Source organism: Pagrus major, chromosome 1 (genome assembly GCF_040436345.1).
Source record: "Pagrus major chromosome 1, Pma_NU_1.0".
In the NCBI taxonomy this organism is placed as follows: domain Eukaryota; kingdom Metazoa; phylum Chordata; class Actinopteri; order Spariformes; family Sparidae; genus Pagrus; species Pagrus major.
This window is the reverse complement of record NC_133215.1, coordinates 3,615,859-3,629,140: the sequence shown is the minus strand read 5'-3', so window position 1 is coordinate 3,629,140 and position 13,282 is coordinate 3,615,859. Positions and strand designations below refer to the sequence as shown.

Genomic DNA, 13,282 nt, shown 5'->3' with positions numbered 1-13,282 from the left:
CAGCCGGGTCCTTCTTCTCTGCGCAGCAGCCGGTGGCTCTAGAAGGTTCTGACTGGGACCGGCTGGAGATACCTTAATCTGAGTCCATCCGAAGCCGAATCGCGCTGTTTCAGCCCCGGGGCGCACCAGTCCCCTTCTGAAGACTTCTTTTAACATTTTCCATCGATTATAAAATCAAGATGCCCGAAGTGAGAGCGACAATGAACGCCTCAAACATGGGCAAACACAAAGGAGGGGCGTATCAGGACCGCGACAAGCCGGCCCAGATTCGGTTCAGTAACATCTCTGCGGCCAAAGGTAGGCTAAAAGCTAAAAGAGATAAACTGTGTGAAACGGCTGGTATCTGGTCCAAAAGCTCACCTTCAGTTTTAATAGTTCTGGGCTGGGCTGGGCACCGTTATTCAGTCACTAGCCTCTACCTCGTCCGAAATCTAATTCAATAAAGTGCCATTTTAACAGTCTCATTCCGTGATAAAAAGCACATGAGGGATTCAAAAGTTAAGAGCGATTTGTTGATTCAGAATAATCCCCTTCTTTATTCGGCATGTATGACTGCACCAGATACAACTTCAAATTTGGGTTTCTTCCGTTAAAGCTTATGTCATTGTTAGCTTAAAGTAGCGGGTAGCATGAGGCAGTCATTCCCAAAAGTGCGATGTAAAACACGGAGTTTGGTGCGTTGTTCTCTTCCTGCAAGATGCTCATGACTCGACACAATGTCGGCATTAAGCTAGCTCAGTGGACCCAAGTGTTGCTTACTATATATGGCCAGAGGCTAAGATGGGTACAATAAAAGCTGGACTAGTGTGCAGTTCTGTAGTACTAGTGTCAGATATAACTTTGATTTGAATGTGGAAACCATCTTGATTTCCTTTTTTGTGACCCGTCTACTTATGAATAATTTATGCCATTTGTCCATCTTATTATCCTGCAATGTATGCAAACAAGAACAAGACCACATTAATATTAAGAGATGTGTTGTTTTGTTTGTAGCAGTGGAAACAACTTGAATATTAAAATGGTCCTTCCTGCTCATGAAAACATGGATGTTGAGTTGGTCCTTGTCACCGTACTGACACATCACCTGCTTGTTTGACAGCTGTTGCAGATGCCGTCAGAACCAGCCTGGGGCCCAAAGGCATGGACAAGATGGTCAGTAACAGATTTGATCTTGATTACAGGCTGACTTCACCTTGATTCTGTTACGTACCCAGGTTTCTAAAGCAGGTCCTGTTCTATCGTTTGTTTCAGATCCAGGATGAGAAAGGCGACGTGACCATTACCAACGACGGCGCCACCATCCTGAAGCAGATGCAGGTGCTCCACCCTGCAGCCAAAATGGTACGTTCCTACAGATGCTGCCTGATTGTGTTGATTGTTCTGCATCCAAAACATGAACCTTAACTTAATTTCTGCCATGGATGAGTTGCAGTACAACTCATTGGTATTTAATTAGTTCTAACCTGGTTTCAGCTGGTGGAACTATCCAAAGCCCAGGACATTGAGGCCGGAGACGGCACCACCTCTGTGGTTGTGATTGCTGGGGCGCTGCTGGACGCCTGCTACAGGCTGCTGCAGAAAGGTGAGAGCTGCAGGCGACAGAAAAGACACAAGATTCAAATAAATGGATGCAGCTCCCACTGCTTATCCTGTTCTGCCACATTTACTTTGTGGTAATTTAATTAGAGCAGCACATCACCGTGTCTGAAAAAATAAACGTGAGTTTTTTAAATCAGTGGCTCTTATTTTAGAAATGATAGAAAATTTAAAGTCAACAAATCTTCACGTTGAGAATGTTTGACATTCAGCTTAATTAAAATGTATGTTCACGACAGAAATCAGATCTATTGCAGATGAACTAATCTATTGTTGAATAGTTAAAACAATAATGTTTACACGTTGTCCCATCGATCAGGCATCCACCCCACCATCATCTCGGAGTCCTTCCAGAAGGCCGTGGAGAAGGGTGTGGAGGTGCTGACGGCTATGAGCCGCCCAGTGCAGCTGAGCGACCGCGAGACGCTGCTCAACAGCGCCACCACGTCGCTGTGCTCCAAGGTTGTGTCGCAGTATTCCAGCCTGCTGGCGCCCATGAGCGTGGACGCCGTCATGCGTGTCATTGACCCGGCCACCGCCACCGGTGTCGACCTGCATGACATCAAAATCATCAAGAAACTCGGGTGAGTGTGAGATTATGTTAGTTGATCCTTTTCTATGTTCCTTTGTGTTTCATGAACCTTTTATAAGAGTTTTCGATCCACTCCTGCTGTTAATCAAAGTTTCTATCTGGATCTTCCCTCCTTGTGTTACATCAGAGGGACCATTGATGACTGTGAGATGGTGGAGGGCCTGGTGCTGAACCAGAGGGTGGCCAACAGCAGTGTAACACGTGTGGAGAAGGCCAAGATCGGTCTGATCCAGTTCTGCCTGTCTCCACCCAAAACTGACGTGAGTCACCTGATAAATCAGAGTAAAGACTGCAGCTGTTTTTTGCAGGAATTTTCAAACCATCCCAAAAAATATATCTTCATAAGACTTAATTAAAGACGTTTTCCCAGTGATGGTTCTTTTTAAAAACTTCTGTCATGGTCCTTTTCCTTCCTGACTTGCTGTGTTTGTCTTTGGCGTGCAGATGGACAACCAGATCGTTGTGTCAGACTACGCCCAGATGGACCGCGTGCTGCGGGAGGAGCGTGCCTACATCCTCAACATGGTGAAACAGATTAAGAAGGCTGGCTGCAACGTGCTGCTCATCCAGAAGTCCATCCTAAGGTACGTGAGCACAGCTAACATGATGTCCATCCCCTCTTCTCATTTCTCAGTTTGTACATCCTTGATAACTTTCCTTGCGTCTTTGTCCCTCCTACCTGAGATGCGAACAGAGCAGACGATGACTTTTAATTTGATTTACAATGTGGCATAAGGTGACATAAGTAATATCAAAAGAGAAATGTCGGAGGACGGCGGAGAGAGGAGATGAGGAGGCACAAAATGTAGAAATGAGAAGAGCCCCGTGTCTTGTCTGGATGTGGACGGTAACATGTTTGATACTAACGACAAACTGTCCTGTGACAGGGACGCTCTGAGCGACCTCGCCCTGCACTTCCTCAACAAAATGAAGATCATGGTGGTGAAGGAGATCGAGAGAGAGGACATCGAGTTCATCTGCAAGGTGAGCATCATCAGAACAACCTTTTTGTTGTCAGCATCTCCATTGTTCTTTTGTTCTGTTTGTCTCTCAACATCACTCATTATGAACGTCACTGCCCGTATATATTATAACTTAGCAAATACACCTGTTCTCACAACTCTTCTCTCCCATTCAGACTCTTGGTACCAAGCCCATCGCCCATATTGACCACTTCACTCCAGAGATGCTCGGAACAGCGGAGCTGGCAGAGGAAGTCAGCCTGGACGGCTCCGGCAAGCTGGTCAAGGTCCGCATCACACATCACATAAAGTACATTACAGCTGAAGAAAGGAAAATAAAAGAGGAGACAAACCTCTCCATTGTGAGGATGTCCTGACACTGTTGTGAAGCTTCCAGTAAATGTTTTGTGTCGCTCCGTGCAGATCACGGGCTGCGCCAGCCCCGGGAAGACGGTGAGCATCGTGGTTCGTGGCTCCAACAAGCTGGTGATCGAGGAGGCAGAGCGCTCCATCCACGATGCGCTGTGTGTCATCCGCTGCCTGGTCAAGAAGAGGTCAGTGGGTCCATTTCACAAACACGACTGAAACGTCTTCACTAAAGGGACAGAAAGAGACAGACACATTCATCGCTGCTGATTCTGATAGCAGATAAACTGTCTGAGAGCACAGACACAGATAACCTCTGACAAAGGCGCTCCTGCATATGTCCATCCTGCAGGAGCGTAACAGACTGAGGAACAGTAATGTTTGAAAGCTCTCCACTCCTGGTTGTCTCAGCAACTTGGCCGGGGAGCGTTCATACATAGATAACATAGCCCAGGAATACTAGGAAATGATTTTGACTACTTTTCAGAACATGTACAATGTCCTTGTGCGTACACTGTGACATTGTATCGACCTCTCTTCATCTTGTTTCTCCTCCTCCTCCCCTCAGGGCTCTGATTGCCGGTGGTGGCGCTCCAGAGATCGAGCTGGCCGTGCGTCTGGCCGAGTACTCGCGCACTCTGGGCGGCATGGAGGCGTACTGCGTGCGTGCGTACAGCGACTCCCTTGAGGTGATCCCCTCGACGCTGGCTGAGAACGCCGGCCTGAACCCAATCTCCACTGTGACGGAGCTCCGCAACAGGCACGCTCAGGGAGACAAGATGGCCGGCATCAACGTCCGCAAGGTCTGCGCTCCCTCTTATTACATGGTGATGTTCAGGAAGTTGATCAGTCGCTTAAGTTATTTATGTTATTAAAAATAAAATAAAAACTCTCTAGTTGTTTTTCAGTGAAAGGGTTTATCAGATGTTTATATTTTTATATAAACATTTCCCAGACCAAACAATTTAACAATTAATAGGGATTATAATTAAAGCTCGGGTAAGCAGGGCTATATGAAATGGTAATACAGCAGTGATATTGCTATATTACCTCACCAAAGGTAAATTACATGCAATGATCCTGCAGCATTAACTGACTGCATCACACAACCCCCAATTTTTAAGACTGGTTTGACTGACTGGTTTACTGTGTCTGTGTGTGACAGGGAGGAATCTCCAACATCCTGGAGGAGCTCGTTGTGCAGCCTTTGCTGGTTTCCATCAGTGCACTGACCCTGGCCACAGAGACGGTCCGCAGCATCCTGAAGATCGACGACGTGGTAAGACTCACCGTCCCAAACCGTGAATTCAGTCTCGTCATGTTTCTGCTAAATCTGAGTGTGTTGTATTACATGTGTCTGAGGTGTAATTCTGTTGTCTTGTTGCAGGTGAACACCCGATAAGCGATCTGAGTCTGTCCAGTGAGTTCTGTCCACTCAGCCTGCTCGTACTGCGAGGGATCAGAGGACTCTGTCGACGTCAGTCTGTTCAGATGTCTGCTGTAGTTGTTACGTTGCATAATTTAATAAAAAAGGCTCGTTTTTTTTTGTTCACACTCCAGCTGTTGACTGTGTGATTTCTTTTTTTCCACTTTGGGTTGGACCATTAAAATGTTTGCATGTTAAAGTTTAGATTTACACAAATGTGCCTCGTTTTTGTCTGTAGAAAGGGATTAGTAAGATCTGAAAAATAGTTCTACATACATTTTCCATGCAGGTTAATTTTCCTTTTACTGAAAGAAAATAAACCTAGTATTTCTCTGAGCTTTTAGGCTGTTCACCAGGATATAATGCATAATGTTTGTTGGAATAAATTTGCAAACAGAGCAGTATAATCATGGCATTACAGTTTATTGGCATAAGCAGCAAACCTAAACATTCAAGAGTATAATTAAGAATAATATATATTTTTTTAAGAATGCATTGCTTTAGGTGTGACTGGGAATATTATCACAGACCCCAGAGAAGAAGGAGAAATAAAGAAATAAATACATTAAATAATAAGATGAATCACCGCCCTATTAGCGGTCAGGTCACTTCATCGTTCGGTATATCAGTTTGTATTTCATTGTGTTCCAGCAAAATGATAGAAAATTTTCCAAATCTGTATATTTTGGGGATCTACAGTACAGCTAAGAATTGTTAAATATATATATATATAAGTTGTTTTGGTTTTCTTTCGCAGTTATGAGAATTGTATTGACAGATTCCTGTTTCCTCCTCATTTTAGTCCATACGTCCATATGTGACTGACCAGAGTTCAGCCAATAAATGCCTCATTTTGCCTCTATAATAGCTGAGAGTGAGTAAACAAAGACTTAATTAATTAATAATTAACTTATTTTTTTAAGAATAGAATAGAAAGCCTGTGTTGTCATTGCAGAGAATACAATGAAATTATGAATATATAGAGATTTTAATATTTTAATCAATATATAACGCTTTTATTTTGTATGGCGCCCGCGTCTTTTTTTTTTACTTCCTGCCCCCTACGTCACTTCCTTCCCAACCAAGCTCCGCTCCGTTGCTAAGGAGCCCACCTGCTGCCTGGATACCGGCTCAGTTTTCAGCACGCGGACAGCGACTCCTCCTGAACTCTGCCGACCGATCACAAAATACCTGATTTAATCACTTTAACTAACTTCAAAACTGGAAGAAATCTCAGGAGAACATGGCGAACTCCCACCGGACGAACGTTATGGTCACTTCGTGTTTAAAAGCGCCGGTTGACCCGCACACCAAAGCCCCGTTAGCCTCCTACGAGCGGGAGAGAGTCCTGCCGTACACGGCTGCGGGTCAGATGGACAACCGGGACTACGAGAAGGAGGTAAAGACAATAAAAAACACATTATTGTGACAAGCTAACTAAGATAAAGCTGTTATAACATTACATTTTAGTTTAAAACACTGTGAAAAATGACTGAAGACTCATTTTACTGATGCAAATTAGCCCTGAGTTCTGATTAAAAACGTGTTAGCTTAGCTTCAAAATAAGAGTTTTAGGTCACAGACATCATGAAAACAAACTATTTAAATTGTTCCAGTCATTTAAACAATAAAAGAAAATCCCCACTGGGCTCTTACAGTAAGGGAATTAGCACTAATGCTAGTCAAGGAAACGTCAACTTAAATTAAGCTAATAAATCTCATTGTCTTCTAAAGTAAGTCTATTACTGTATTTAGGTCCCATGTACCTGGATGGAAATGCAAGAAAAACATTTTAATTTGTAGTAAAACTAGAATTATCCCTTCAAATACCAGAGGAAACACAAGTATTGAGGTAAATTTACCTTTAATTTCACCTTTCTATCACCTCACTGATGCTTTCAAATAAATCATAACCAGTGACTTTTAATCATCAAGAGGAAAAAATGAGTTTAAATGGGTGTTACGCTTCACTTTACACCTGATTATCCTAAATTGGTTAAATCACAATACTACACAATTTGGATTAATGTGTTTTTCCCCTCCATATAACAATCCTGATTTAATAGAGCTGTAAATGTTTAAATTATACCAGTTACTTAGTTTTTCAAGTGGAACAGACACAATCTCTGATCATGAACTGTTAACAGGTTGTTGACAGTTTCAGGTCGGTCTGTGTGGTGAGGGGATTTGACCTGTATAATTTGTTGACCAGACTATTTTTGGACTTCCGTCTTGGCTAGATTACCAGACGACGACGTTCAGTTTTTAATCCCAAACGCTTAATTGTCCATTTGGACAACAACACTGCTGACGTCCCTCACAGGATCCTGGAGCAGTAGTCCCATTTCAGAGACGATCATGACACCTCATGATGATCCGAGCAGCCGTAGAGCCAGACATCTGATGCTGGGTGTGTGTGTCGGTTGAGCTCTTTTCGTGGTAAGCTGCCCTTTGTGCTCCACCATATGGCCCCCGTCGCTGCTGCAGCAGGATAATAAGCTTAGCCCTGGAGGAGCCTGAGTGTCACTGAGCAGGGCGGCTCTGCTCCAGGAGGCCTGGTGGTTAAAACAATGTCCTGCAGCCAGGATAAAATAAAACCATCTCACGGCTTCAAAACAAACATGTTAGGCTGCATTTTTAGAGCCTGGCCGATATATTGGTCTGCCGATATAACTGAACGATATTGGCTTATGACAGATTGTTGGTATTGGTGTGGCTGAAAACTTATTTTTTGGAGATTATAATGCAGACATAGCTGCTTTGGGTATTTTATATTTATTCAATTGAAAGTAAAGTTAACTGTTGCAGAGCAATGGTGTAATTTCTGGATAATAGAGTTTATTGTTAAGTTTTTGATGACCACATTTGAGGCAAAAATGTGTGTGTTTCATCCGATATATATATTGATGTTGGAAAAAGAAACAGGTATTGGTCTTTATTTATTTCACCTCAAGTTAAATTATATCCTGTTGTTTTGCTGATAAGGCCAAACTTGTCAGAAGTCCACTGTTGCAGTAAATTGCTGAAAATTCACTCAAAAAATGTAAATTCAGTCCTCATCTCCTCCCTCATGTTGATGTAAAGTCAGGTGAAGTTTTGTAGTCCACAAAACATTTCTGGAGCTTCACAGTAAAACAGAGTTGCAGCATTCTGCTGAACACCTGAAGCAGCTGGAGACTTGATTTAAAATGTAGGAAAACAACTGAATGAACATTAAATGTTTCTTCTCTGGAAGCTCCAAGATCACAGATTTATTACTCCCTCGACACGCAGTTTTGTGGACTGGATATTGACTGAATTTTCATTTTTGGGTGAATTTTTCCTTTAAGTTTTAGATGAATGAATAAATGAAAATGAGCACTGATTGACACATGAGCTTTACGCGACTGTCGACCGTTTCAGCTGGAGTATGAGGACTCGGGCTCTGACTTCTGTGATGAGGAGTGTCTGGGGAAGGGCGGCCCTCTCATGATGACCGACCACAGAGCAGCAGCAGAACACCTCGACCTGACGGGAATCTTCTTCTCCAACGAGGAGTACTACTGCAAGCTGGAGGAGCTGAAGAAGGCCCACCTCCGCACCATGGCTGAGCTGGAGAGCATGTACCGAAGAAAGCTGCAGCTCAAGTCCATGGAGCCTCTGGACATAGCGACCCTGGAGACAGGACACAGGTGGGTGGAGTCAAGATTATGTCAGGGAGTTTGAGTAATGGTCAGTATTTCTTTAGTGTTCAGTGCTTTGTCATATCAACAGTCATTGATGTCCTTTTTTCTTAGGCTACTGTGGTCAAACAGCAGCCCCGCAGCTTCACGCCGTTTGAGGAAGTCGCACTCTGCTGTTGAACTCAGGAGAGGCTCCAGACAGTCAGACTCCTCAGACGATGATGAAGCTGCCAGTAGTGATGTGGAGAAAGGCCTGCTTTTTTCTCCAAAAGAACACATCAAGAACATGTGGCGAGACTTTAAGATGTCCCCTCACCATCGTCGGCTGTTGTCTTCCTCGTTGAACAGCCTGCCGGTAGACCCGAAGAGACGAATGGAAAAGAAGAAGAGGCGAAGGGATAAAGATGGAGAGCAGGAGCACTGGAAACACAGAGTGACTGTTCCCAAACCTTTCCAGATGATGCTGCGTGAGGACGAGAGACGAAAGCGTGGAATAAAGACGCGTTCAGAGATCGAACTGGAGAACACAGATCTGCGGCGGCAGCTGGAAGAACTGACAGAGTGCCAGAGGAAGTTCCGTGCCAGCCCAGTACCAGCTCATGTTCACCTCCCGCTTTATGAAGAGCTGCAGGAACGGAACGAGGAGCGACAGCGAAGAATGAGAGAGCGAGAGGATCTGCGTCTTCGAACCACCCAGAAGCCCTTCAGCTTCCTGGAGAGGGAGCGACTGAAGAAAGAGCAGAAACAGCAGAGTCACCTGCAACCTTCCGACCAGGAGAGAGTCAAGCCCTTCAAGGCCAAGCCTGTGCCCAAGGCTGTGTACGCAGCAGCGTCAGGGGAGCAGATGAAGGAGGAGCAGCTGTATCGCTCTATCAAGATACAGATGAGAGCTCAGGAGATGCTCCACAGCGCATCGATGCCTCCCAGCATGCTCGCACGAAGACTCAGCGAACGCAAGAAGACCAAAGATGGCAGCGCTGCAGCCGGAGGTGACTTCTCCCACAAGCCCCACATCAACAAAGAGGTACCTGACTTTGACGCCAGTTATCGACGCTTCAAGAAACACCTGGAGAAGCACAAAGATGTGAAGCCCACAACTGCATGTGAACCCTTTCAACTTAAGACCTCACAGATCTCTTCGCACCGTGAACGCATCCTGGCCGACATCGAGAAGGAGCAGAGCAGCCCTCGGATGCTGCGTTGGCCCTACATCAGCTCTGGGCCATCTCGGACACCGAACTCAAGTCTCTGTTCGTCCCTCTCTGGCAGCCTGGAGCTCCTGCCTGCCAAAGTCACAGATGCCACCAAAAAGCGCCACGAGGCCGTGAGGTACCATCTCAGCACTCCAAAGGCTTCCACCATTTTAGTTGAGATAGAGACAGCCTCAGAACGCACTTGTCCTGTGTAGACAGCAACTGTAGACTGCTGAGTCCTCAGCAGTTGCCGTCTGTGTTTGAAATCCTCAAAGGCTGAATTATTGTGGAACTCCTTTTCCCAACATCCCTGCAGTGTGTGTACAGCCCAACACCACCCTCCAAAACAGTTTCTACACCCCCTAGCTGATTGTTGCACCCATCCACAATTATCTGCCCCCGCTCTCCTGAAGTCCCCATCCCATCCAAACCTCCCTGCATCTGTGACCAGATTGTCTCCCTGAGTAGAAAGGCGCTGGAGCAGAGGAAGAGGGCCGAGGATGAGGAGGAGCGGTGGAAGGAAAGGCAGAAGCAGAGGGAGAAGAAGCTGCAGAGGGTGGTGTCCAAACGTGCCCAGGCCAACGACCCCCACCTGGCTCTCTCACAGATGCAACACACCAAACTCAAAGAATTCAGGTAGCCTGACAACAACATGACTGCAGCATGAGCATGTTGAATGGAGTGGGATGACCCATAAGTCTGTGTTCTCTGCAGGAAACAAGAGATCCAGCGCAGGAAGGAGTACCAGCAGGAGATTAAAGAGATGCAGCAGAGGGTGAAGGGGAGGCCGCTGCTGTTGGAGCAGGTTGCACAGGTGAGCATCAACCTTAACCTCAGAGTGCAGCATTTTATTACCACAAGTGTTAGGGATTCACGAGTATCACAGACGGACGAAATCTAACAATGTAGGTGTGTTGTTTTAGCTTTGGTTGACATATTATTGTTGACACTAACTCTCTGCAGAGGAATGCCAAGCAGGCAGCAGAGAAGCGCTACACAGACGCCCTGCATGGGTGTGATCTGACAGACGAGTTTATCAGCAGCAAGGCGGCCAAATCTGGATCTGCACGCAAAGCTTCTCCGTCCAGTGACAGCAAACAGAGGTAAAACTGTGATGTCACTACACTCAAAGTATGGTGAGATGAAACATCTGGGAAGGGTTGCAGGTCAATAAAATGTCAACAATGATGTAAAGATTTAGTGTAAAGCCAGTAATGAATGTCAAGTTCCTATTAGCTTACGGCCCATGTCCACAACGCTTGTTTTGGACTCAGGAGTGCTGAGATGAAGCGTTTGTGCACTGAGAGAAAAAACGCTGCTGTAACACTAACCGTAACCCTTATTTGACAACGGGACATCAGCGAGGAGGATGTGGGTGCATGACACGATCCATAAGAGACAAATATATGGTGAATATTGTCGCCAAGGCCAGGTAAAAAGAAAAGGAGCCACGGTGACGTCACCAGAGCCGTTCTGAAAAGATTTTTAACTCGAGTGCTCGGAGTGGCTGCAAAAAAAAGAATAACTTCTGCAAGACAACACATAAATGTCTTTGAGATATTGTCAAAACTGTTATTTCTTCCCATTCTGTTGATAATTTTGGTTAATTTTTTAATGTTTTAAACTTAAATTCTTACATATTGCACCTTTAAGTTCCAATGTGTTGATCTCTTGAAGTAAGTAGAGTTGCTCTTCATACCAGAACTACTTAGAATTAGTTTTTTTGTTTTGTTGGTTGTCTGTAAAGCTTGTTTACGCTATTTTGACAAGAACTATGTATAGAAAGGTGTGTGCTTGATTACTATGAATATGAATACAGACATACTGTATTTAAGGCCTGATCGTACATTTGACTCTCTGATCAGAAGCTGATTGTGTTCTTATGTGTGTTAGTGAGCAAGAGCCAGACATGGGATATGAAGCTGTCCACTACAGAAAGGTCTTCCTGGATGAGGAAGACATGGAAGTAGATCCATACGAGAGAGAAGGAGGTACCGACGAGGCGTCATCAAACCACCACGATGGAGACGACGACAGCAGTCATCAGTCAGATCAGGATGATAACGGAGACGATCGGCACGGTTCAGACGAAAGTTACCACTACTCAGACGATCATGAGCAGTACTCAGATGACAGCGAGCACGATGCTGACACCAGACAGCAGGAAGCAGGGGAGTGATGTCATCAGATGTGATGATGTAAGTGGCCTGGAGCATTGTCCAAAAACTCTGATGGAGAAAACTGAACACATGAGGTGAAGAGGAACACTGAAGAAGAAGATGTTATATTTTATTGTACATATTGTGCACATAAAAATGGAAAGTTTGTGAAGAGATTGTGTCTGAAATCACTTCCTTGTTAACTTGATCTCTGTTCCCACTCATTCTGTTACTCCATAGTGAGCCGTTAATTTAAGTTTTGGACACAGATGTAATTTTGCATAACTGTGATTTGCACATTTGTCAAATACGTAGCACTGCATTGTGGGATTTCCAGCAAAATGATGCACTTGTAAGTACCACTTTTTTTGCTATATTGTGCAGCCATAGTCCATTTTGAATAGTGCATACTTTGACTTGTCATAGTAGGAAAGGCGCAGGTATTACTAATAATTAGGGGTTCCCGGTGAGCCATCACAGCAATGGTGTGTCCCAAATTCATCCTACATACTAATTTTATGCAGGATTAAATCCATATTAACTTTCCTTATATACTGTTTAGCAGTTACTATTCAAAATAATCAACATGCGAAAAAATCAAACGTGATTAATTTTAGTGTCTTGAATGGATTTGGGACATGCTGCAGAACTTTGAAAGGAAAGCAGCTGAATGGAATTAGATGGAATTAGGTCATCATTAATTTTATTATTTACAGCTCTGCTTTTCCAACTGTGACAAAAAATGTCTTCCATTAAAAGGCCTAATTTCTATAATCTGACAGTTATGAGAAAAAAGAAACACTAAGCTCTTTTGTTGTCATACGGGCACAATCCAGCTTTAATAATGTTTCTGTAATGTTTATGGCTTTCAGTTATTGGTTTTGGGACACATACACTCAGGCCTAGTCCACACGTACACAGGTATTTTTTAAAAAACAAATTTTTTTCCTCTGGTTTTAAAAAATATTCTGAAATCTATCCACATGAGAACGCAGGCTTGGGCAATCAGAAGCCTGAAATCATTCCCAGAAAAGGCAGAACATGAATGGCGCCTTGCAGGGGAGAATCATATGTGTGGACTGACACTGAGGTGGAGTTAATCCTCAGTGTCACACTTAAATATAAAGTGAACAAAATCCAAGAAAATGTGGACTGGGAGTCTTGCCAATCAAATCTTTTCCTTGAGCAGTTCTGTTCTGAGACATCCCCGGACACAAAGGAACAAATTATCTGTAGACAGGAACTGTCTACAGATAAACACTGAAAACAGCGTTTCTGAATATCTTCACCCTGGCAGGAGTTTTCCAAACGCTCAGTTTTCAGAGA

General features: G+C 44.3%; 3 protein-coding genes across 3 annotated transcripts in view; 2 read left to right on the top strand and 1 right to left on the bottom strand.

Annotated features, from left to right (window-relative positions):
* The window catches only part of nup133 (nucleoporin 133), a 426,297-nt gene that overhangs the window by 135,090 nt on the left and 277,925 nt on the right, over positions 1-13,282 (bottom strand). The window lies entirely within an intron of this gene.
* On the top strand, positions 10-5,070 carry cct4 (chaperonin containing TCP1, subunit 4 (delta)). The gene is made up of 13 exons (XM_073466773.1): positions 10-297; positions 1,100-1,152; positions 1,252-1,341; positions 1,474-1,582; positions 1,916-2,180; positions 2,316-2,448; positions 2,633-2,772; positions 3,076-3,172; positions 3,327-3,437; positions 3,574-3,704; positions 4,085-4,319; positions 4,682-4,795; positions 4,904-5,070. Exons 1-13 carry the CDS (start codon positions 180-182, stop codon positions 4,916-4,918), a joined length of 1,611 nt encoding a protein of 536 aa, XP_073322874.1. The 5' UTR covers positions 10-179; the 3' UTR covers positions 4,919-5,070.
* On the top strand, positions 6,186-11,976 carry fam161a (FAM161 centrosomal protein A). Its single transcript, XM_073471462.1, has 7 exons — positions 6,186-6,341; positions 8,345-8,613; positions 8,719-9,933; positions 10,266-10,433; positions 10,512-10,611; positions 10,761-10,900; positions 11,691-11,976. Exons 1-7 carry the CDS (start codon positions 6,186-6,188, stop codon positions 11,974-11,976), a joined length of 2,334 nt encoding a protein of 777 aa, XP_073327563.1.

Excerpts from the sequence above, each read along its gene's own strand:
- cct4 (XM_073466773.1), top strand. The coding sequence starts at position 180 with ATGCCCGAAGTGAGAGCGACAATGAACGCCTCAAACATGGGCAAACAC. Across the intron at positions 1,583-1,915 it reads CTACAGGCTGCTGCAGAAAG|GCATCCACCCCACCATCATC; the intron begins GTGAGAGCTGCA and ends CCCATCGATCAG. Across the intron at positions 2,449-2,632 it reads TGTCTCCACCCAAAACTGAC|ATGGACAACCAGATCGTTGT; the intron begins GTGAGTCACCTG and ends TTTGGCGTGCAG.
- fam161a (XM_073471462.1), top strand. The coding sequence starts at position 6,186 with ATGGCGAACTCCCACCGGACGAACGTTATGGTCACTTCGTGTTTAAAA. Across the intron at positions 10,434-10,511 it reads ACCAAACTCAAAGAATTCAG|GAAACAAGAGATCCAGCGCA; the intron begins GTAGCCTGACAA and ends TGTTCTCTGCAG. Across the intron at positions 10,901-11,690 it reads TCCAGTGACAGCAAACAGAG|TGAGCAAGAGCCAGACATGG; the intron begins GTAAAACTGTGA and ends TATGTGTGTTAG.